The sequence below is a fragment of the Oncorhynchus mykiss genome, chromosome 25, assembly GCF_057628025.1.
Source record: "Oncorhynchus mykiss isolate SJ-2025 chromosome 25, ASM5762802v1, whole genome shotgun sequence".
Classification (NCBI taxonomy): Eukaryota; Metazoa; Chordata; class Actinopteri; order Salmoniformes; family Salmonidae; genus Oncorhynchus; species Oncorhynchus mykiss.
Genome location: NC_143046.1, coordinates 9,470,340 through 9,494,628, shown reverse-complemented (window position 1 = coordinate 9,494,628; position 24,289 = coordinate 9,470,340). Strand labels below are relative to the sequence as shown.

At 41.6% G+C, this 24,289-nt stretch overlaps 3 protein-coding genes across 5 annotated transcripts; all 3 read left to right on the top strand.

Annotated features, from left to right (window-relative positions):
• Positions 1–4,875: 4,875 nt before the first annotated feature.
• On the top strand, positions 4,876–14,557 carry LOC110504524 (vesicular integral-membrane protein VIP36). 3 transcript variants are annotated; one of them, XM_021583280.3, is made up of 8 exons: positions 4,876–5,371; positions 11,065–11,183; positions 11,364–11,481; positions 11,663–11,745; positions 12,154–12,315; positions 12,602–12,716; positions 13,085–13,204; positions 13,383–14,557. In XM_021583280.3, exons 1-8 carry the CDS (start codon positions 5,206–5,208, stop codon positions 13,541–13,543), a joined length of 1,044 nt encoding a protein of 347 aa, XP_021438955.1. In that variant the 5' UTR covers positions 4,876–5,205; the 3' UTR covers positions 13,544–14,557. The 3 variants fall into 3 exon arrangements, 2 of the variants coding, with proteins under 2 accessions (XP_021438955.1, XP_021438956.1); XM_021583281.3 differs by lacking the exon at positions 11,663–11,745 and adding an exon at positions 11,797–11,876 and having other exon boundaries at positions 4,916–5,371; XR_016491745.1 differs by having other exon boundaries at positions 5,163–5,371; positions 11,663–11,876.
• A 287-nt stretch (positions 14,558–14,844) lies between these two features.
• Positions 14,845–18,969, top strand: LOC110504525 (transmembrane emp24 domain-containing protein 9). Its single transcript, XM_036970530.2, has 5 exons — positions 14,845–15,058; positions 15,704–15,804; positions 15,960–16,085; positions 16,268–16,414; positions 16,941–18,969. Exons 1-5 carry the CDS (start codon positions 14,911–14,913, stop codon positions 17,088–17,090), a joined length of 672 nt encoding a protein of 223 aa, XP_036826425.1. The 5' UTR covers positions 14,845–14,910; the 3' UTR covers positions 17,091–18,969.
• Positions 18,970–19,109: 140 nt separating this feature from the next.
• Positions 19,110–24,055, top strand: LOC110504523 (beta-1,4-galactosyltransferase 7). Its single transcript, XM_036970529.2, has 6 exons — positions 19,110–19,923; positions 20,663–20,995; positions 21,239–21,464; positions 23,222–23,305; positions 23,543–23,647; positions 23,794–24,055. The coding sequence occupies exons 1-6, from the start codon at positions 19,784–19,786 to the stop codon at positions 23,947–23,949; spliced, it is 1,044 nt and encodes a 347-aa protein (XP_036826424.1). The 5' UTR covers positions 19,110–19,783; the 3' UTR covers positions 23,950–24,055.
• The last annotated feature ends 234 nt before the right edge of the window (positions 24,056–24,289 follow it).

The window sequence follows — 24,289 nt, the reverse complement described above, 5'->3', positions numbered from 1 at the left end:
CCATCTAGTCAGCAGCATACCACCCTGCATACCACTGCTGGCTTGCTTCTGAAGCTAAGCAGGGTTGGTCCTGGTCAGTCCTTGGATGGGAGACCAGATGCTGCTGGAAGTGGTATTGGAGGGCCAGTAGGGGGCACTCTTTCCTCTGGTCTAAATAAATATACATATTCCAATGCCCCGGAGCAGTGATTGGGGACACTGCCCTGTGTAGGGTGCTGTCTTTCAGATGGGATGTTAAACGGGTGTCCTGACTCTCTGAGGTCATTAATGATCCCATGACACTTATTGTAAGAGTAGGGGTGTTAACCCCGGTGTCCTGGCTAAATTCCCAATCTGGCCCTCAAACCATCACGGTCTCCTAATAATCCCCAGTTTACAATTGGTTCATTCCTCCTCTCCCCGGTAACTATTCCCCAGGTCGTTGCTGTAAATGAGAACATGTTCTCAGTCAACTTACATTAAAATAAATAAAAAATGGCTCTATGTAGTACTGTGTGCCTCCCATAGTCTGTTCTGATTTTGGGGACTGTGAAGAGACGTCTTGTGGGTATGCATAGTTGTCTGAGCTGTGTGCCAGTAGTTTAGACAGACAGCTCGGTGCATTCAACATGTCAATACCTCTCATAAATAAAAGTAGTGATGAAGTCAATCTCTCCTCCACTTTCAGCCAGGAGAAATGTACATGCATATTATTGTTTGCTCTCTGTGTACATCCAAGGGCCAGCTGTGCTGCCCTGTTCTGAGACAATTGCAATTATCATTTGGTAAGCACAAATATCTTACACCGATCCAATCATGTCAGGACATTGACGTGTTTCACGGAAGAGGGAAAACGTTCAACAACGGTACATTTTAACATTATTCAAACAGGACCTTGGCCTAGCCGACTGAAAACCAGAGGGGGAGGAATATGAAAAGTGTCCCACGGACATTTCTCAACAAATCAAACTCTTCTTCTCTTCAGCCCTCACACTCCACCCACCCGTCTCCTTCAGAGTGGTCTGTGTTCTACGACATTCTGTCATAGAGGCCCATTCATCAACACACTATCAATGACTCGTGTGTAGTGAATATGAACGCACATTTAGCACACACTGTTGTCACACAGTGACACACATTACAATCCGATTAAATCCTTCCAAAATAATTGTGCAATGTAGAAATGCAGATATATACTACAGCTTCCCACGGGATCACTAGATTATCATTGGAGGATAATGTAGTGAGATCAAGTAGCAGGATTCCCCACAGCCCATCTGTAGAGACTAGTGCAGTGGGAGTGGGATCACATATAAAATCAAATAAACAATCAAAATGACCACCATGGCTCCTTCAGTTACCCCAGCCTTCCATAGTGCTGTTGGAGGATATGGTAGTCAGTTCATATAGCCCCTCTGTAGGGAGTGCAGTGGGAGGTATGGTGGGGTGGGATGGGAGGTATGGTGGGGTGGGAGTGGGAGGTATGGTGGGGTGCAGTGGGAGGTATGGTGGGGTTCGGGTGCAGTGGGAGGTATGGTGGGGTGGGGTGGGAGTGGGAGGTATGGTGGGGTGGGAGTGGGAGGTATGGTGGGGTGCAGTGGGAGGTATGGTGGGGTGCAGTGGGAGGTATGGTGGGGTGGGGTGCAGTGGGAGGTATGGTGGGGTGCAGTGGGAGGTATGGTGGGGTTGGTGTTAGAGCCAGAGGTGGGCCATTCTCTCCAGGCTTTGTTTGTGGAGCTAAAATGGAGGGTGGTCGGCTTCCTTTTAATTTGTCTGTTGAAGGAGGGGAGGGGTGTGTGTGTGTGTGTGTGTGTGTGTGTGTGTGTGTGTGTGTGTGTGTGTGTGTGTGTGTGTGTGTGTGTGTGTGTGTGTGTGTGTGTGTGTGTGTGTGTGTGTGTGTGTGTGTGTGTGTGTGTGTGTGTGTGTGTGTGTTATTCATGGTGGGGACTCCTCACGCTGCTATTGTCTTCACTGGGTGGTGGGTGTCTGCGTTCACATAGGCTGCTGAGGAATGAATTTACTGGGCCTACTTCAAGACAAGCTGGCCAGGATCAGATTAATGCATTGGCCCAGGGATTACATTTATTTAGAAAGTTAAACCATAAATGTCTATTTATGTCTATAGTGTCTATAGTAGACAACTAGGCCTGTATTCCATTAGAATTCATTCTGCACTGTAGGCCTGGACAAATGACAAACGGCATGATATAAATCCCCTCCTACACCAACTATTAACATGGATGTAAACAGTTTTGTTGATCATTCTGTGACTGCCCAGTTCATAAAAAACAGCAATTTGAGTAGAGTGGCCAAACCACAATGCAATCCGTTACAGTTACTGTTTAGGCCTAACCTGTGCAAAATTTGTGTAATCATGGTAATCATTGTAATATATTTTTGGGATTACCCAAAATTCAGTAACGTAATGTCATTACTTTCATACCCAGACGTCTTGAGACATTGTTGTTTTTGAAGATGTATTAAAACACATTTCTAAGAAGACATTCAATACTATGGGACATGTCTCAAGACATTTGTTATTTAGACAGCACCTCACAACCATTGTATGTATATATTTTATGTATATATATTATTAAATAACAATGATACAAAATATTCAAGAAACATAATAAATATACAATGATTGAGGGAGAAGGGGAGAGAGAGAGAGAGAGAGAGACCTGAAGCCTGAGAAGGGAGAATATCTCTCTGGTTGGACAGCCTCGTGTCGTCGCGTTCAGTGTCCAGGCCACTCTTTTACATTTAAATTCAAAGCATAATGAGAAAAGGCAAACAAAACATAACTAACATATTTGTGAGGTTTAACTCCGGTCTGCACTCATCTTCCTGTTCATAATGTTTGGAACTTGGGAATGTTCAACGTATCAAATTCACGGAACATTCTTTAGTCAACTGACAGTAGATGCAAATTCACGGAACATTCTTTAGTCAACTGACAGTAGATGCAAATTCACGGAACATTCTTTAGTCAACTGACAGTAGATGCAAATTCACGGAACATTCTTTAGTCAACTGACAGTAGATGCAAATTCACGGAACATTCTTTAGTCAACTGACAGTAGATGCAAATTCACGGAACATTCTTTAGTCAACTGACAGTAGATGCAAGTCTCAAAACAACAGTCTGTCAAACCTGGAGGATTTACAATCAGATTTTCAACTTGTTGTGAGCAAGCAAAGCATTTGAATGGATAATGTATGTTAGTCCAGAATAATATTTAGTCAATATTAAGAAATATGTTGTTGACATCTTGTTTAAGCACTGACATAATCTATTCAATAATCTGTACATTCTGTGAATCAATCAATCAATCAAGTACATCATCTTACTTCTTACATCAGCTGATGTCACAAAGTGCTGTACATAAACCCATCTTAAAACCCCAAACAGCAAGCAATGCAGGTGTAGAAGCACGGTGGCTAGGAAAAACTCCCTAGAAAGGCCGGAACCTTGGAAGAAACCTAGAGACGAACCAGGCTATGTGGGGTGGCCAGTCCTCTTCTGGCTGTGCCGGGTGGAGATTATAACAGAACATGGCCAAGATGTTCAAACGTTCATAAATGACCAGCATGATCAGATAATAATAATCAACACAGTAGTTGTTGAGGGTGCAGCAAGTCAGCACCTCAGGGGTAAATGTCAGTTGGCTTTTCATAGCCGATCATTCAGAGTTAGAGACAGCAGGTGCAGTAGAGAAAGAGTCCAAAACAGCAGGTCCGGGACAAGGTAGGACGTCCAGTAAACCGGTCAGGGTTCCAAAGCCGCAGGTAGAACAGTTGAAACTGGAGCAGCAGCATGACCAGGTAGACTGGGGACAGCAAGGAGTCATCAGGCCTGGTAGTCCTGAGGCATGGTCCTAGGGCTCAGGTCCTCCGAGAGAAGAAAGAGAGAGAGAGAGATAGAGAGAATTACAGGGAGCATACTTAAATTCACACAATGTCTATCTATTCTATAATCTGTACATTCTGTGAATGTATATCTATTCTATAATCTGTACATTCTGTGAATGTCTATCTATTCTATAATCTGTACATTCTGTGAATGTCTATCTATTCTATAATCTTACATTTACATATAACATCTATTGAGAAATAATCTCATAGTTAAATGTGCTATTTATATTTCAATGTTCTTATGTCCTTGAACATCAGAGGTTTGCTGCAAGTGTTGATTAGGTTTTCTGTAAGTAAATATGTTCAACTGTTTTCAACGGTTGTTTTCTCAAGTTTGTCCTAGAAATGAGTAAGTGATTGCCAAATCACTATAAGACAAAGTAAGTAAACACCTGAACCATATAAATAATATTTATAGAGCCTTGAAACGTCTTATTATTTCTAAGATGTCTCAAGATGTCTTCTATATTCAAGACATCTTGAGACCGTCTACAGATACATCTTAAAGATGTCTTGACTTTTAAAGACATGTCTTAAAATGTCTTAAGTAGTCTCAAGACATATTTGTTCAGTTACTTTTGGATTACTTTCCACTGAAGAGGCATTAGAAGTGACAAAAGGGATCCATAAAACGGATTTGGTGTGTCATCAGAGTGCTTTATTTGACTTGTGATTAGATTTGTTCAGGTGGCTCAAACTTAAACTTGCGTGTTTTATCAATATAGAACTATATGTCACTGAGAAAACAGAAAGGTGTTAGGATATATTTTTTGCAAACATCCTTTCTGAATTTAAAAGTAATCCAACACGTATTTTTTTTTGTAACTGTAATTGATTACATGTAGTCAGTTACTACCCAACCTTGGGCGAGACCTTGTGGTGGGCCGTCACAGCAGGAAGTCAGGTACGCTTCAAATAATCATAAACTGATGTAATGGCACCATCTAGTGGAGAAAGAGAGAAACCTCAGTGGCGCCATTTGCAAAGTTGTGAACATTTGCATACTTCGAACGTTTCAACTATAGACGAGCCCCTGATTGTTCGTTTTCGATGGCTTTAACTATGTGCTCGTCTATTGGCAATAGTACGTTTTTAGCAACTATAACAATGTTCCATACAACATTGAAAGCGATAATCAAACAAAAAAAATAATGTTTTTGAACTTTGAAAGGTAACAATGAAAATATAATTCCCATATAGAAGGTAATTTCAACAAAAGCAAAAAAAAAGTTATTGAGAAGTAACATAGGAACGCTTCTAGTGGGGGTTGCTGTTTCCTACCCGGATCAGGAACATGATTATCCAGGATCCATGGTGTCTTTCATAGGCCGAGTGAGCAAAATGAGAGGTTTTTGTACATTTATCAGCAGGCCACTGCTTTTCCTATTACTTCACTTTACTCTAGTGCAATGCGATATAACAGACGGCAATGCAGAGCACTTAAAGCGGGAGCATTCGCTCATGAAACCGTACCAGGGTAAGTATGCTAACGGCATGTGAAATCGACAGCTAAGTTAGCTAGCAACTGTTATCTTGTTAGAAACGTTAGCTGCTAAGGGCCAGTCATACTACACTGAACAAAAATATAAACGCATCATGTAAAGTGTTGGTTTCACGAACTTAAATAAAATAACCCAGAAATGATCCACACGCACAAAAGCTTATTTCTAAAAATATATATATATATTGCACACATTTGTTTACATCCCAGTTAATTTGTATTTTTCCTTGGCCAAGATAATTCATCCACCTGACAGGTGTGACATATCAATATACTGGTTTAACAGCATGGTCATTACACCGATGCACCTTTGTGCTGGGGACAGGAAAGGGTCCCTCTAATTGGCAGTTTTGTCACAAAACACAATGCCACAGACGTCTCAAGGGAGTGAAATTGTCACGTTGCATGAGGCAAATGGTGGTCACACCAGACACTGACTGGTTTTCTGATCCATGCCCCTACTTTATTTTTTTTAAAGGTATTTGTGACCAACAGACACATCTGTATTCCTATCATGTGAAATCCATAGATTAGGGCCTAAATAATTTATTTCAATTGACTGATTTTCTTATATGAACTGTAACTCAGTAAAATAGTGTGCAACTGCAGCCTGCAATTCGGGGAGTACCTGTATCTGCAGGAACGCACCCCCCCGAGCATCCCATTGGTTCCTTCATGAACACTAACTAGCATGCTAGCACACGGTGTTTCCCCCACCTGTTGTGTACCCGAGAACTGTGCCCGCTAGCTACTCTGGTACACAGCAGGTGGGAGGCGGGGGTGACACTGTGTACTAGTAGCACAGTGTGCTAGTTAGCTAGCTAACACACAGTGTTGCTAAATATTTTTTTTATAACTAACCCAAGATAGACAACAGCCTGTTGTTGTTTTCAATTTGAGCAAATGAATCACAGTGACAAGCTTGCATGTTTTTAGCATGTATTTAGCATGTATTTGCATGTTTTTAGCATGTATTTAGCATATTTCCATTAGGGGTAGTGCGCAGTAACTCAATTCGCTCTTGCACTCATTCTAACAATCATTTTTTTAAACCCATGGCAAAGGGACAAGTCTACAAAAATCTGTCCACTCTGTTCATAACAGATTTTAGTTTTGGAAGCAGAAACTGTATTGAGAGAGATGTTTAATAAACGAGAAAATTAGCAGAATGTCGTCCAAAATCCATCTCTCTCTATCTTGTCCCACTGCTGGCCACTGGGCTTCCTCTCACCACCATATTTGGTCGTGAGAGGAAACGTGAACTGGATGCTTCACATTTATACGTCCGGTAAAATATCTGTCTCATTGTTCTATCTTTGGTGTCGCCCCCGCCTGCTGTGTACCGGACTCCTCCTCAGGACTAGCTGGCTAAGCTAGCACAGTGTCTTTCGCACACCCGTCATTAACAGTTCCAGACAGGCTGGGGGGCGAAGGACACTACCGGTGTTTACTAGTTATAGCTAGCTACCATTGTTGCCCCTGCCTCTTCTTCTGTTGCAAATCAAATGTGCCAAATATGACCGGTGTAGACCTTACTGTGAAAGGCTTACTTACAAGCCCTTAACCAACAGGTGTAGACCTCACTGTGAAAGGCTTACTTACAAGCCCTTTAACCAACAGGTGTAGACCTTACTGTGAAAGGCTTACTTACAAGCCCTTTAACCAACAGGTGTAGACCTTACTGTGAAAGGCTTACTTTACAAGCCCTTAACCAACAGGTGTAGACCTTACTGTGAAAGGCTTACTTACAAGCCCTTTAACCAACAATGCAGTTTTAATAAGAGAAAAGACTTACTGCATAAACAAAAGTCAAAAAGGTAACGCAATAAAATAACAATAAGGAGGCTATGTGCAGTGGGTACCGGTACCGAGTCAATGTGCCGGTAACAGGTTAGTCGAGGTAATTGAGGTAATATGTACATGTAGGTAGGGGTAAAGTGACTGCATGGATAATAAACGGTGAGTTGCTGTAATAGTCTGTGTAGCCATTTCATTAATTGTTCAGCAGTCTTGTGGCTTGGGGGTAGATGCTGTTAACCTCTTTTGGCGCATGAATTGCTAGCGGGACAGCTATTTCAACATCCGGTGAAATTGCAGAGCGCAAAATACAAGAAAATCGTAATATTAATTTAAACATTCATGAAAATACAAGTGTCATCATTTAAAAGCATAACTCCTTGTTAATCCAACCGCGTTGTCAGATTTCAAAAAGGCTTTACGGCAAAAGCATACCATGCGATTATCTGAGGACAGTGCAACCAGCACAGGCATCACAAAATCACAAATAGTGATTAAATAAATCACTTACCTTTGAAGATCTTCCTCTGTTTGTAATCCCAAGGGTCCCAGCTACACAATGAATGGTCGTTTTGTTTGATAAAGTCCTTTATATCCAAAAAAGTCAGTTTAGTTGGTGCCATTGATCTCTGTAATCCACTCGTTCAACATGCATACAAACAAATCCAAAAAGTTACCGGTAAAGTACGTCCAAACAAGTCAAACAATGTTTCTAATTAATCCTCAGGTACTCTAATATCTAAATAAACGATAATATTTAAGACTGAGAATAGTATGTTCAATAGGGAAGATAAATAACGAAGAGCGCGCACCTCATTCACGAGCCAACAAGACTACTTTTCTAATGAGACACATTGTAGTTCTTCCAACTACTTGCTAATTTTTCAAAAAAAAAGCCTGAAACCCTTTCTAAAGACTGTTGACATCTAGTGGAAGCCATGGGAACTGCAATCTGGGTCCTATCTATGTATGACTTGGCCTTACGGTCAGATGTAAAATACCAAAAATACCGATTTCCGATTGTTATGAAAACTTGAAATCGGCCCTAATTAATCGGCCATTCCGATTAATCGGTCAACCTCTAGTTTGGACCATGATAGATCAACCCGCTCCACTTCAGCCCCGTCAATGTTAAATGGGGGCCTGTTTGGCTCTTCTTTTCTTGTAGTCGGTGATCAGCTCATTTTGTCTTGCTCACATTGAGGGAGAGGAATTGGGTCAAATGGATTCAAGTTAACCTGCATTAACGTCCCCGGCCACTGGGAGCGCCGCTTTTGGATGAGCATTTTCTTGTTTGCTTATGGCCATATACACCTCGTTGAGTGCGGTCTTAGTCCCAGCATCGGTTTGTGGTGGTAAGTAGAAAAATATAGACAGTGTGGTCTACAGCTTATCATGAGGTACTCTACCTAAGGCGAGCAAAACCAGCTGTTTTTGACAAATAGAGATTAGTTTTACTGGAATCAGCTGTTCTGTCTTGCCGATGGAAAACCCAGCCAATTGACTCGGTGAAACATAAGATGTTATAGTTTTTATTAATGTCCCATTGGTAGGATAGTCTCAAACGGAGCTCATCCTGTTTATTCTCCTGTGATTGCACTTTGGCCAGTAGGACGGCAGGTTACCCACTCGCCAACAAATTCTCACAAGGCACCTTGATCTGCTGCCCCTGTATCTCCATCATCTCTTCATGCGAATGACATGGATTTGGTCCAGGAGCAGCTGTATATCCTTCGTGTCAGACTCATTAAATAAAATAATCTTAGCTGAGAGAGGCTGGACTAAGGGCTTTTAGGCCTGTTGTAAGGCAGGTCCACACCAGACATCACCGGCAACAACGTCGCCTATGGGTACAAACCCACTTTCGCTGGACCAAACAGGACTGGCAAAAAGTGCCCTTCACTGACGAGTCACGGTTTTGTCTCATCAGGGGTGATGGTCGGTTTCGCATTTATCGTTGAAGGAATGAGCATTACACCGAGGCCTATACTCTGGAGCCGGATTGATTTGGAGGTGGAGGGTCCATCATGGTCTGGGGCGGTGTGTCACAGCATCATCGAACTGAGCTTGATACTGGCTGTTTCTTTTGATTTTGACCCCCCTTTGTTCAAGGACACATTATTCCATTTCTGTTAGTCATATGTCTGTGGAACTTGTTCAGTTTATGTCTGTTATTGAATCTTATGTTCATACAAATATTTACACGTGAAGTTTGCTGAAAATAAATGCAGTTGACAGTGAGCGGACGTTTTTTTTATTGCCGAGTTCACAAAAATAGTGGATTTGGCTATTTCAGCCAGGGTGTATAAAATCGATCACACAGCCATGCAATCTCCATAGACAAACCGTGGCAGTAGAATGGCCTTACTGAAGAGCTCAGTGACTTTCAACGTGGCACTGTCATAGGATGCCACCTTTCCAAAAAGTCAGTTCGTCAAATCTCTGCCTTGCTAGAGCTTCCCCGGTCAACTGTAAGTGCTGTTATTTTGAAGTGAAAACGTCTAAAAGCAACAACAACTCAGCCGCGAACTGTGTCCTCGGTTGCAACACTCACTACCGAGTTCCAAACTGCCTCTGGAAGCAACATCAGCACAAGAACTGTTCGTCGGGAGCTTCATGAAATGGGTTTTCATGAGAATGCTGTTCATCGACTACAGCTCAGCATTTAACACCATAGTACCCTCCAAACTCGTCATCAAGCTCAAGACCCTGGGTCTCGACCCCGGGTACTGGACTTCCTGACGGGCCGCCCCTAGGTGGTGTGGGTAGGTAACATCTCCACCCCACTGATCCTCAACACTGGGGCCCCACAAGGGTGCGTTCTGAGCCCTCCTGTTCTCCCTGTTCACCCACGACTGCATGGCCATGCACGCCTCCAACTCAATCATCAAGTTTGCGGACGACACTACAGTGGTAGGCTTGATTACCAACAACGACGAGACGGCCTACAGGGAGGAGTTGAGGGCCCTCGGAGTGTGGTGTCAGGAAAATAACCTCACACTCAACGTCAACAAAACTAAGGAGATGATTGTGGACTTCAGGAAACAGCAGAGGGAGAACCCTCCTATCCACATCGACGGGACAGTAGTGGAGTGGGTAGTAAGTTTTAAGTTCCTCGGCGTACACATCATGGACGAACTGAATTGGTCCACCCACACAGACAGCGTGGTGAAGAAGGCGCAGCAGCGCCTCAATTCGGCTTGTCACCAAAAGCACTCACAAACTTCTACAGATGCACAATCGAGAGCATCCTGTCGGGCTGCATCACTGCCTGATGTGGCAACTGCTCCGCCCACAACCGTGAGACGCTCCAGAGGGTAGTGAGGTCTACACAACGCATCACCGGGGGCAAACTACCTGCCCTCCAGGACACCTACACCACCTGATGTCACAGGAAAGCCATAAAGATCATCAAGGACAACAACCACCCGAGCCACTGCCTGTTCACCCCGCTATCATCCAGAAGGCGAGGTCAGTAAAGGTGCATCAAAGCTGGGACCGAGAGACTGAAAAACAGCTTCTATCTCAAGGCCATCAGACTGTTAAACAGCCACCACTAACATTGAGTGGCTGCTGCCAACATACTGACTCAACTCGCCCCCCCTTGAGTTCTTGAGAGCTGGGCTAAGGGTTATTCTTATTCATGACTACAATTCCATTGCGTTACATTGCCCCCCTTGAGTTCTTGAGAGCTGGACTAAGGGTTATTCTTATTCATGACTACAATTCCATTGCGTTACATTGCCCCCCTTGAGTTCTTGAGAGCTGGGCTAAGGGTGGCAATGAGTCATTGATGCACAACGGAATTATTCACGTTCTTCTCTCATGTGTCCCTGAAATGCTGCTTGACTCTTCATCAACATGTTGTACAGGTGTTGGAAGCAGCCCGTCCAGTCAGTGGGACTTCTGGGGGAGCACGCTAGTCACCAGCTCCTATGTGCGCCTGACACCTGATGAGAGAAGTAGACAGGGATCCATATGGAACACAGTGGTGAGTAAGGAACTCGCTTCTATGAAATGTATTCTGTTAGGCATTACAGACAGATACACAAACAATAGTCCACTCCCAAATCCATTATAGCTTGATTGGAGAAGATCTACATTTTGAACTGAATAGGTCCAATTGATGGTTGAATTGATGATCCAATGTAATTTTGCTTTCACTGTGCAGCCTGTTTATCTGAAAGACTGGGAGATGCACGTGCAGTACAAGATCCACGGGTCGGGGAAGAAGAATCTCCATGGTGACGGCATCGCCATCTGGTACACGAAGGAGAGACTTCATCCAGGTAATGTATCATCTTGCCAAAATAACATCTTTGTCATCAACCACTTCCTCATTCCATTACAAAGCTTTGGCAATCAAATTAGTAGACAATGTGATGTGGTAGCACTGGGTTGCATTTGCCGTAAGCACTTCATGTCTCAGTCATGTGCTCATCATATCTCGCCTCTTTGCCTTCCATTCAGGCCCAGTCTTTGGAAACCAAGATCATTTTGTTGGCCTGGCTTTATTTGTGGATACCTTCCGCAATGATCTCCATGGGATGGATGTAAGTGCAGCGATCTGGCTGGTTGACTTGACGTGATTCTTCCCTTTGCAGGGTCTGTGTTTGGCAGCAATGCCAAGTTCCACGGCCTCGCCCTTTTTATAGACACCTACCATAACGATGAGGCGGCTGACGTGAGTTGACGCAGCTACATTTATCATTATTGTCCTGCGTTTCATGTCATTGTGATGGATGGATTTTAATGTGAAGTATTTTCTTTTGAGTTTCTTTGTTATTTTGTCATGAATTTAATTTTTTATTTTTTTGCTTTCTGAGAACTTTTTTTGTAACACAATGAACGTGTGTGGTAACTGAGTCAGGATTCGGATCAAATAATTGATTGACGATGTCTATAACAAACATTTTTTTTCCCAGTTTTCTGTCCTTACATCCCTTGTTTCCCCACACTAGCGTTCCTTCCCTTACATCTATGCCATTGTGAATAATGGTTCTCTGCCCTATGACCATGGGAATGATGGACGTAACTCTGAACTGGGAGGCTGCTCTTCTGAGATCAGGAACAAAGACCATGACACCTATCTGGCCATCCGTTACTCCAAGGGTAGACTCACGGTAGGAATTCCTTTTTTAAAAATGATATAAATTACTCTAGTTCAGACATCTTGGATCGGTTTCCTAAACATAGATGAGGCTGAACCTAGGCCTGTATTGAAAGGCATGCTTAATGGAGATGGCTGCTTGGAGAATTCTCTTTGGTCCAGGACTATGTTTAGTCTTTGTCTGGGAAACTGGATTCTTGTGTTATGAAATTGGTGAATTTCAATGTTATGGACTACCTGTTACGTGTTTGACATGTTACAGTTCTATTCAAACAATGGCACCATTCTGATCTCTACAGGTGATGATTGACATTGATGATAAGAATGAATGGAAAGAGTGCATTGACATCGGGGGTGTCCGCCTCCCCACGGGGTACTACTTTGGGGCTTCTGCTGCTACGGGAGATCTCTCTGGTAGGTTGGGTCAGGTTGTGGAGACGGGTTATTGCTGCAGGGGATCTCTGGTAGGTTGGGTCAGGGTGTAGAGACTGATTCTTGCTACAGGGGATCTCTTGTAGGTTGGGTCAGGTTGTAGAGACTGATTCTTTCGAGATGTAAATCTAAATAAATGTAGGTTTCTAGAACACAAAGGTAAGAACTGCACACTGAGAAAGATAATGACTGACCTTGATTCAGTTATTTCTTTATTTATTTCATTTCACTGTGCAGAAGAGTACACACAGATTGAACCAATGACTTGTTTGTCGTTTCATAGTCCGGCGTTGTCAGTTGTACATCTGAAGTCTATTGGGATTTATGCTAACACATTTCTCATGTTACAGATAACCACGACATCATCTCTATGAAGATGTACCAGCTGATGGTGGAACACACACCTGATGAGGACAGTCTGGACTGGACCAAGATTGAGCCAAGCGTCAGCCTGCTGAAGTCCCCCAAAGGTAGGTAGATTTACTTGATAAAGAAAACCCCATTTCCGTTCTAATCTAATAGACAATAAAGCTTGTATTCTATTTGACCACAGTCAGATATTTGTCATCTTACTGTAGATCGTGTATGGTAGGTGAGTAGGCTTGTTAGAGTTAACCGTGATCATTCTTTCATTTTTCTCTTTCACAGACAACATTGATGATCCTACTGGTAACTTCCGAAGCACGCCTCTTACTGGCTGGAAGGTCTTCCTGCTTCTGCTATGTGCTCTACTGGGAATTGTAGTTTGTGGTGTTGTAGGGGCTGTTGTATTTCAGAAGCGCCAGGAAAGAAACAGGAGATTTTACTGAGAGGAAAAACACATACAGAAATATGAGAGGTATTTGTGAAATTGACTATTGCGAAGAATGTGTTGTTGAATCTCTATTCTAAGTTAATTTTCTAAAGATTGTACAAATGTTTATATCTGCTGAAGCGCTGTGATGAGTCACTTATGGTATCGTTCCAATTTTTTGTGAAATAACCATGACTAATGGTTGCTACCATGTGTCTGAGTGACCTTTTGACTTTTTGATGGAGGCAGTTAAGCATTTTTGTTTTTATTTACCCTTTCCTCTGTAATTTTTGCTTTCACAGTGCAGGGGATAATTGCTGTTGAATTATTGTTTATTTGGCTCGATCTGTAAAACGCTGATTAGTTAAATAACAACTTTCAAAAGAGATTATTTTCACAAAATGTTCAGTATAAGATGTATAAAGATTTATTTTCCTTTCATTTAGCTTTTTGTACTGTCGGGTTCTGATTGGGCTAGTTTAGATAGGTGAATGGGATTTGATTTACTTTTTTTCAACTGACTGCTCTTGACTGTTGGTTCAATGTGATTGCTGCACTTCTGATGCTGATATGCTAAGGCTTCCTTATCTGGCCTTTGCCATTTTCTCTCTCCATGTGTGAAGTTTTCTTTGCTGACTTAAACAATATTTTTGGGAGAACAACTACCCATATCCACACCGTCACATGGCCTATATGAGGAATAATTTGGCTACTAATAATGCAACGATCGATTTATACAGACAAGTTACATTTTAGGTTTTGACGTTATTATACCATGTGGGTGTTTTTGAAGGATTTCAACGTTCTCATTTTTGGTGAGGCCTACTGGTGGCTTTACAAATCACTATGAGATTGCACCACCTTTCTCATCTTGCATTATTAAATTGATGGGAATTGTGTGTTTGAAAACCTGCTTATACACTGATTATTTGAGTGGGAATATCTCTTTAATGTGATTTGAATGATTCAAACTGAACATGGCCATTGTTGAGTTTATCCTGTAAGACTCAATAAAACTGGTCTCCCCAAATGAGTAAACTGCACGTTCTAATTTGTAGTCTAATGCTTCCATCCATATCTTTTGGTATGTGTGACAGACAGTACACACGTTTTCCCTGGACTTCTTCAAGCAAAGCTCTACTACTGATTCAACTTATTGATGTCTAAATTGAAGACCATGATCAGTTAATTATTTGCATTCCTTTTGTTAGTTTTGTGTTGAAACAAACCCCTGCACAGTGCATACCGGGAGGACATTAGAACTACAACAACCACAAGTCTAACTCGAGTGTTGATTGGACGATGGTAAAGCGATAGTTTACGTGGCATTGATGTCTGCGCAGACTCGAATCACAACATCCGTCCTCTGTAACCGGCTGGAAGATGGTGGCAGTCAAAATGCGGTTTTGTGTGTTGTCAGTTTTGCTTTTGAACGTTTATTACACCTTTGTTTCCTCGCTGTACTTTCACATCGGGGAGACTGAGAAGAAATGCTTCATAGAGGAAATTCCGGATGAAACGATGATCATCGGTCAGTGTCTTGTGGCCATTGGGATTGCTATGCTATTTAGCCTTGGGAAGTCAGCTAACAGCTAGCGAGCTAGTTTGTTTGCTAATTCGTCAAACTAGCTTCCGAATTCGAGTTAACATTTAGCCAGCAATCTAGTTAGTTATCTAGCCAGCCAACATTAAACTCTAGAGGAGGCAGTGAACTTACTTTTCAGTTGGCAGACTTGGCTAGCTAGCTACTCATATTCACGAGCAGGCTAACCAGCTAGCTAACGTTAGCTAATCAAATAAAGTTAATTGGTTGCGTAATTACACATATTTGTAGAAATTATCGCGTGTAGAGCGAAAATCGTATGTTTCTAGCTACAACGATACAGTAATACCTAACAAAAACAAGCAGACACCTGTCGTTGATGTCCTCCCCTAGCTAGAACTGTAATATTGGAAATAGGTTACTCATGCTATTGATACTTTAAAAAATAAAACATGGAACTACATATTTTACTGTCTTACCATCCATATACTGTTTAACATACTGTAGGTCTTGCCCAGAATCAACCCCTGGCCCTAACAGTTTACTTCCTAACTAAGCACTTGTAAGGATTGGACCAGTAGAAGCAATCATTGGCTGGCATGTGTAAACAATTGTATTTTCTCTTTTTTTTAGGAAACTATCGTACACAATTGTACGACAAGCAGAAAGAAGAGTACCTACCTGCCACACAGGGTCTGGGGATGTTTGTTGAGGTGAAAGACCCTGATGAGAAGGTAGGATACTACACTTTGCAACTAGTCATCCACTTCATATGGTATTCTCTGAGAGAGAGACTTGTGAGAACAATAATGACCCAAACCGCATTGAATTGAATAGTGATGATACTGAAAAAGTTGTTCTTTCTGTGTGTTTCCTGTCTGGACTCTAGGTGATCCTGTCTCGTCAGTACGGCTCAGAGGGAAGATTCACCTTCACCTCTCACACCCCAGGAGAACATCGGATCTGCCTTCACTCCAACTCTTCCAAGTTTGCCCTCTTCGCTGGAGGAATGCTTGTAAGTACATTAGTGTGACAAATGTGGGGGAAGGCTATTGCACCCACAAAAGGCATATGAATTGTGGGTCAATAAGAACAGTTAATGGCAGGATGCAGGGGGTGTAAGAGTAGCGGGTAAAAAAGTAAATACCCATTTTGATTCTCCTCTCAATTGCTGTGAACCGCCCTTTTTTTCCTCAGAGAGTTCACCTGGACATCCAAGTGGGAGAGCACACCAATAACTATGCAGAGATTGCAGCCAAAGACAAGCTGACAGAGCTGCAGCTGAGAGTGAGACAGCTGGTGGAGCAGGTGGACCAGATCCAGAAGGAGCAGAACTATCAGAGGGTGAGTACATCAGCTGTCCTGCTGAGTAAAGCCCTGGACATGCCGGTAGTGTTTACCGGCCGAGACTACTTAGCACCTCTGAACAGAGGGCCAGCTATAATTCGCTAATCAAGTCTAGATGTAGAAAAATGCTAAAATAATGTCAGACACGTACTGGCGGATGGTCCCTAAAACACACAGAGCGCAATGAAAGCGAGACGATCAGCAGACCGCCATTTGGTGCGATGTTTTCTCCTTCAAATATAATGAAATGTCTGTTCAAGGCAAACTTAAGACATTTGCTAAATTGCAAATCGACCTCTAGCCCCCATACTCTAGCCACTCCTGTAAATCTGAGGGGATTGGAGATATATATAAGCATGTGAGTAACACCTTACTATAGTCTTCTGAATGGCTAGGTTGAAATATCGCCATATTGCTTCCACTGATCCAATCCTGTCAGATCTACTAGTGAGTAGATTCAGGAAATTCATTGCCTTGGCTCGTGTGCTACTATTTCTATTTATAATTGCTCTGTCTTTTTCAGTACCGCGAGGAGCGCTTCAGGCAGACCAGTGAGAGCACCAACCAGAGGGTTCTGTGGTGGTCCATCGTTCAGACATTGATCCTGGTGGCCATTGGCTTCTGGCAGATGAGACACCTCAAAAGTTTCTTTGAGGCCAAGAAATTAGTGTAAACATGCACTCTCATAGTGTCGTTTCTGAGTCCGGATTGGGGATCAAATCAGTAAATTCGGGAAGTTAACTTACACACTATTCTTGAATTGAAAATTCCCCCATTGTTTTCTGAGGCATTTTTCATGAATCAATTCAATTTGAAAGAACTTCCTGAATTGATATGTGTATTGAACACAACCCTGGTCTGAATGCAGTACTTAAACATTAGTGAGAATGTGTGATATCTCCCAGAAGTATGTGTACAGATGGGTGAGGTTACCGTTCTATCAGTGAAAACCCAGTTACTCTTTATTTTGAAGGGGCTCCGCTTTTGGATTTTTAAGACCCTTTTGTGACTTTGATATTCCCCATCGCTATTTCTGTAAGAACACTGTTTGCAATTGGTTTTTATTTATGATCCTCCACTGTATGCTCTATGTTTTACATTTGGCTGGGGAAAAAATGATATTGTACTATCGATATCAAACATGATTTTGTACTATTGATGATATCAAACATTGGACTGATAATATCAAACATTGTTAAAACAGCTAATGTATTTTTTCACTTCATAAGCCTCCCCCCCCCCACCCCAACATCCCATAAGATATTTCTGTAGCACTGTTTGTGACTAGAATGCCTGTCGGTCATATTCCAGGCCGCATCTCTTCTCTCAGCATAACAGGTGTGTTTTCAAACTGATTAGACATTGTTCTCACTCTACATGCATTGTAATGGGGGTTTTGTTACTGGCTGAGAGAGAGGGCACCTATTTTGGTTTAGAGCCCTACAACAGAAATGGTGACTTGATTTATGAAACTTATTAATCTTTACGTTTTTATTTAGCATCAAATGAATGTACGTTTCAACCCCTGATGTATTTAGTTGTTGGTCGTGGTCTGTGTGTTTAGAAACAGAAAGACATCTAGAATATGCACAATTTTAAATTGAAGATCTTGAAACTTGGGAACTTTCTCTTGTTAACCGGTATCCGTTTTCGCAAAGCACCTCTGAGTAGATCTGCTGATCTATTATCTGTTATCCCTTGTTATTCATGTTGATTTAAAAGGAGAAACCGATCCTAGATCAGCACTTGTACTCTGATGCTTTCTGAATATGGGCTCTGTCTGTTTTTATTTATGAAGTTGGAAAGTGAGATAAGAGACATAACGCTTTGGTTAAAGGTTGGTGCCAGAGTGTCTGATGTTAATATGGTAGTTTCATGGAAAACTTTGACATACTAGCTATGCATTTGCTGAAGTACGAAAGCAGTTCACAACCCTAACTTGCTGAATACACTGCCAAATATGTTCCCTTATCACAATCGACTGGCTTGATAGTGGTCAAGTGAACATTGGTTGTTTTTTCATCTGTACTGCATATCTAAGTGAACCTAGAGAGGTTTTGGTTTGTCCATTTCCTTTCTGCAAATACTCAGGTAGAGTTTTGAAGACACTGATTTAATTCAATTTGATTAAATAAAGAATTGTTGTCCGGGTTAACAGGTTTGCTCCAGTTCTCATCATGTACAAGGAGTGGATTTGTGTGTAAACATCCATTGTAACACTTGAAAAGTACTTAGCCAGAAAGCAGTCATTGCTTCTTGTCACTCAAAACAATTTGAACTACACTGGATCTTTTCAGCAGAAAATATTTTTGTTCAATTAATCCGTTTTTTGTTTGTCCTTAATAATTCCCCAAACTGTTCCTTGTTGAATTATTGCGTCATTGGTGTTTTTTTTGTTGCATTTATATGGTTAGATACAGTATCAGAGATTTCGAGTATGATTTGAATCAGTTGGTACTGGTTTGTTTTGGGTGGGAGGGTTTTTAATTTTAGATTATGTCGATGTGAAAACTTGATTAAATTTGCACTAAAAAATAAAGTTGTCACCAATGGCTAGCCGTCCTGAATGATTGTTTTCCACCGACACTTTGCCCAACAAAAATATTAGATCAGAGGTGGGTCCATCCATAGGGAATGCGTTCTATAGTTCCGCAAATGCATAGGAACGTTGTCTTTATGACGTGTTTCCCCCGGAGCAATATCATAGGCGGACCTTATAAATTCAGGTGTTGATATTTTCTTGTGTAGAAGCTCTTTAGCGAAATAACTAATTATTTCAATGTAACTTTCGTATGGTAGTGTGTGAAACACAGTTAATTATTGAAACAAATTATATTTGTATAGTTTGTTGCTAGACTTTTTTGTTTCCCGAAATCCACGTGTCTCACCACAGAACAATCTTAGTCTCATTGTGCAGTAGGACATGGATAGGAACAACATTTCCTTGCTCTGCTATGTTGCAACGTGTACACCCGGGGCGTCGTCATTACGCCGATTCTGTTGTAAAACGTTTCTTAAACAGAATGAAACGAGGCGGGACCAACCGTAATTTGTCCAATAGAAACTCTCGTTTTAGTTGCTAAACGTTCTGCAACTGTTTGGACTAATGATTACACCCCTGCTAGGTAGCTATCAGCGAGCAGCAGTGTTGCTCTGTTATTAGCCAGCGTCAAGCCAAAGCTTTGCCAATGTAATAAGAACATTGGCACGGCATTTCACTTTCAGTAACCAAAGGCGTAATGTGATATTTCGAGGAAGAATATGACAAGAACACCAGTTGGACAGCAAAATAATCCGACTGCAAAGGAGAGAGCCAGGAATAATGAAGATGTTCGATTGTAGAATCACGACGACATTCTCTGTTTTATGAGGAGCTACTGTCAGAATCTGGGGAATAGCATAACTGGATTTTTCTGTGAAATCTTGAAGCTGTTGTCATTTGCAACCTCGAAAATGATGTATTCATCAAGAAGGAAACCAGTCCTCTATTTCAAAGAAGACCGAAGGTAAAACATAACGGTAGCCCTGATGTTCACAATGACCCTATCCTAGGATTAGTCTAGATGAGTGAACCGATATTAGCAAGCTAGTAAATGTTTCATTTTTATCTACTAGCTTGTGAATCATACCAATACACTAATAACGTTACTGTAGGTACACTAAAGCCTAAATATCTGGCTATTACATTGGTACACTTGCCTATCTCTTTAAAAACGAATGCAGCTGGTGTAAATTGATTGCAGTCAGATGTTTAAGATGGTTGAAATATTTCTTAGTATTGTTCAACCTCAAAGAAACGAGACACTAAAAGTACCTCATCCAGAGGAGTGTAGTTGACTACAATAGAAGCGTGTTATCATTGAGTAGATGAGGACAATAGAAGAGTGTTATCAGTGAGTAGATGAGGACAATAGAAGAGTGTTATCAGTGAGTAGATGAGGACAATAGGAAGTGTGTTGCTCTCAGATTTTGTTGTGTGAAATAATGTTGGTGGGTTGATTTTTAGTTAGATTTCTGGTATAATTGCGTGATAGTATTTTAAACCAGCCATTCCTTACAATCTAGATGTAGCCATTGCATACAGTGTGTGTGGGTTTGGTTGTGTAAGCGTTTAGTGTACAATACTTATGCCTAGCTGAGTTAACGCCACTAAACCTCTCACTTGGTCAGTTTGTGGTTCAGGTGTGTAACATACCATAGATTGACTGCACTACATTGCTGAATGAGACTTGCTATTACTTTCAGATTCTGGTCTGGGAAATGCACAGTCTACAAACTATTTGGTCTGTGTGTGGTGCTGGTACTGGTCTCCCTCCTATGGCTCCAACTCAGCTGTACAGGAGACATGACCCGGGTTGTAGTGGATGACGGACGCATCCCCCATCAGCCTTGTCCGCTGGAGAGACAGGCATCCGCTGCGGACGACCCTTCCTGGGGTCCTCACAAGCTGGCCCTCCTGATACCTTTCAGGGAGAGGTTTGAGGAGCTGCTGGTATTTGTCCCCTTCATGCACACCTTCTTGAACAACAAGAAAATACTGCATAAGATCTTTGTAATTAACCAGATGGATCACTATCGGTAAGTGATGGAAGACGTTATGTTGCCTCATTAGTCATTAGGCCTACAACAGAAGTGCTGTTACTGTCTAATCTGAAGGCCACAATATTTTCTATTCTATTTTAGTCCAGTGGTTGTTGATGAATTCTGATTGACACAGGGGAACTATAGTCTGGATGTGTGCCTCGTTGATTTGCACCTTACCAATGAAATATTGACTCCTCCTGGTAGTAAATAATGAGTTCCACCCATATCTCACCGCAGGTTCAACAGAGCCTCTCTCATTAACGTTGGTTACACGGAGAGTGGTAACGACACTGATTACATCGCCATGCATGATGTGGACTTGTTACCTCTGAATGAAGCTCTGGACTATGGTTTCCCAGAGGAGGGCCCGTTCCACGTGGCCTCACCAGAGCTGCACCCCCTGTATCACTACAAGACATACGTGGGAGGAATCCTGCTGCTCACCAAACAGCATTATCACATGGTAGGTTAGCCTGTTGTTTGTTAATCAGTCATTATCACATGGCCTATTGTTTGTTTATCAGTCATTATCACATGGTAGGTTAGCCCATTGTTAAGATAATCATTCATTATCAGTAATAATAGACAGCATTTCAGAGCTCTAGTACATTCAATTCATTATTTACCCATACACATATTCTAATAAAATTATATTCATCACATGCACCAAATACAACAGGTGTAGACTTTACAGTGAAAAGCTTACAGACCTTTCCCAACAATGCAGAGTTTAAAATAGTAACACATGAGAAATAAAATAAAATACACAAGAATAGAGCTATATACAGGAAGTACCAGTACCAGATCAATGTGGAGTTATATACAGGAAGTACCAGTACCAGATCAATGTGGAGTTATATACAGGAAGTACCAGTACCAGATCAGTGTGGCGCTATATACAGGAAGTACCAGTACCAGATCAGTGTGGAGCTATATACAGGAAGTACCAGTACCAGATCAATGTGGAGTTATATACAGGAAGTACCAGCACCAGATAAATGTGCAGGGTATTTGAGGTAGATATGTACATGAAGGCAGGGTAAAGTGACTAGGCATCAGGATAGATAATAATAAGGTATTTGAGGTAGATATGTACATGAAGGCAGGGTAAAGTGACTAGACATCAGGATAGATAATAATAATAAGGTATTTGAGGTAGATATGTACATGAAGGCAGGGTAAAGTGACTAGACATCAGGATAGATAATAATAAGGTATTTGAGGTAGATATGTACATGAAGGCAGGGTAAAGTGACTAGACATCAGGATAGATAATAATAATAAGGTATTTGAGGTAGATATGTACATGAAGGCAGGGTAAAGTGACTAGACATCAGGATAGATAATAATAAGGTATTTGAGGTAGATATGTACATGAAGGCAGGGTAAAGTGACTAGACATCAGGATAGATAATAATAAGGTATTTGAGGTAGATATGTACATGAAGGCAGGGTAAAGTGACTAGACATCAGGATAGATAATAATAATAAGGTATTTGAGGTAGATATGTACATGAAGGCAGGGTAAAGTGACTAGGCATCAGGATAGATAATAATAAGGTATTTGAGGTAGATATGTACATGAAGGCAGGGTAAAGTGACTAGACATCAGGATAGATAATAATAATAAGGTATTTGAGGTAGATATGTACATGAAGGCAGGGTAAAGTGACTAGGCATCAGGATAGATAATAATAAGGTATTTGAGGTAGATATGTACATGAAGGCAGGGTAAAGTGACTAGGCATCAGGATAGATAATAATAAGGTAGATATGTACATAAAGGCAGGGTAAAGTGACTAGACATCAGGATTAATAATAATAAGGTATTTGAGGTAGATATGTACATGAAGGCAGGGTAAAGTGACTAGACATCAGGATAGATAATAATAAGGTATTTGAGGTAGATATGTACATGAAGGCATGGTAAAGTGACTAGGCATCAGGATAGATAATAATAAGGTATTTGAGGTAGATATGTACATGAAGGCAGGGTAAAGTGACTAGACATCAGGATAGATAATAATAATAAGGTATTTGAGGTAGATATGTACATGAGGGCAGGGTAAAGTGACTAGGTATCAGGATAGATAATAAGGTATTTGAGGTAGTTATGTACATGAAGGCATGGTAAAGTGACTCGTCATCAGGGTAGATAATAATGATTGTACAGGGTGGCGGTGTGTTGTTTTAGCTGTGTCGTGTTCTGTGTTCCTGAAGTGCAACGGCATGTCCAACCGGTTCTGGGGATGGGGGAGAGAAGACGATGAATTCTACAGGAGACTAAGAACTGCTGGATTACAGGTAAACCAGGACTGTCCTTTACGTGTCACAAAGAGACAGAGATCGCTGGCTAATCCTTAAAATTACTCCAAAAGAATGTCAAGCCAATGACTGATAAGCATCAGTATCTGACTCCTCTACCTACACATTAGGAAAACTACAGAGTACGTTTGCATGTAGACCAGTAAAAAAAAAACTGTTGCCACGTCTCTAAATACAAGGAATAATATAATCAATCTGTCATTTTCTGTTTGCCAGCTCTTCAGGCCCAGTGGGATAAAAACAGGGTATAAAACCTTTCGCCACATCCATGACCCTGCCTGGAGGAAGAGAGACCAGAAGAGAATGGCTGCACAGAAACAGGTAGAGATGCATTCACTGGGAACCTCCTACCGTGTTGTATTGCTATGTGTTGCATTCTCAGATAGACGGATACTGAATTGATCTCTTTGGTTGTATTTCTAATCACACTACTGACATTATGGTTCTCTCTCCTCGTTTTTTGGAAGGAACAATTCAAGGTTGACCCTGAGGGCGGGTTGACTAACTTGCAGTACAAGGTGGAGTCGAGACAGGAGCTGACTATTAGTGGAGCCCCTGTCACTGTCCTCAACACCAAACTGGAGTGTGACACAGACAAGACTCCCTGGTGTCTGCTGAACTAATAGGACCCCAATGATAGACCCATGCTGCCTCTCACCTGGGTTATGTTCATTATCCACCAAATGGAATAAAACAGGGTGGGACTACCTGAGCTTCTCCAATAAGAAACACTTGTTTTTGTGTGCCCTAATGAATGTGACCCTGGTGCTACAGAGGGGTGATGTTTCCCCTGCTTGAAGTGTCTGGAAGACATGGATAAAATTAAAAAAAGTAGATTATTATTTTATTTTTTTCTCAAAAAAACGCATCAGAAGACATCTTTTGGCTGACCCAGAGAAGAGGCTTTGGCCTTTGACCCCAGCAACGCCTTCCCGCATTGGAGAGATGGAATGTATTTATATT

Coding starts and splice junctions, on each gene's coding strand:
- LOC110504523 (XM_036970529.2), top strand. CDS start 19,784: ATGAGGAGCTACTGTCAGAATCTGGGGAATAGCATAACTGGATTTTTC. Junction 19,924..20,662: donor TATTTCAAAGAAGACCGAAG/GTAAAACATAAC, acceptor TATTACTTTCAG/ATTCTGGTCTGGGAAATGCA. Junction 23,648..23,793: donor GAATGGCTGCACAGAAACAG/GTAGAGATGCAT, acceptor GTTTTTTGGAAG/GAACAATTCAAGGTTGACCC.
- LOC110504525 (XM_036970530.2), top strand. CDS start 14,911: ATGGTGGCAGTCAAAATGCGGTTTTGTGTGTTGTCAGTTTTGCTTTTG. Junction 15,805..15,959: donor TGAAAGACCCTGATGAGAAG/GTAGGATACTAC, acceptor TCTGGACTCTAG/GTGATCCTGTCTCGTCAGTA. Junction 16,086..16,267: donor TCTTCGCTGGAGGAATGCTT/GTAAGTACATTA, acceptor TTTTTTCCTCAG/AGAGTTCACCTGGACATCCA.
- LOC110504524 (XM_021583280.3), top strand. CDS start 5,206: ATGGTGTCTTTCATAGGCCGAGTGAGCAAAATGAGAGGTTTTTGTACA. Junction 5,372..11,064: donor GCTCATGAAACCGTACCAGG/GTAAGTATGCTA, acceptor CATGTTGTACAG/GTGTTGGAAGCAGCCCGTCC. Junction 12,316..12,601: donor ACTCCAAGGGTAGACTCACG/GTAGGAATTCCT, acceptor TGATCTCTACAG/GTGATGATTGACATTGATGA.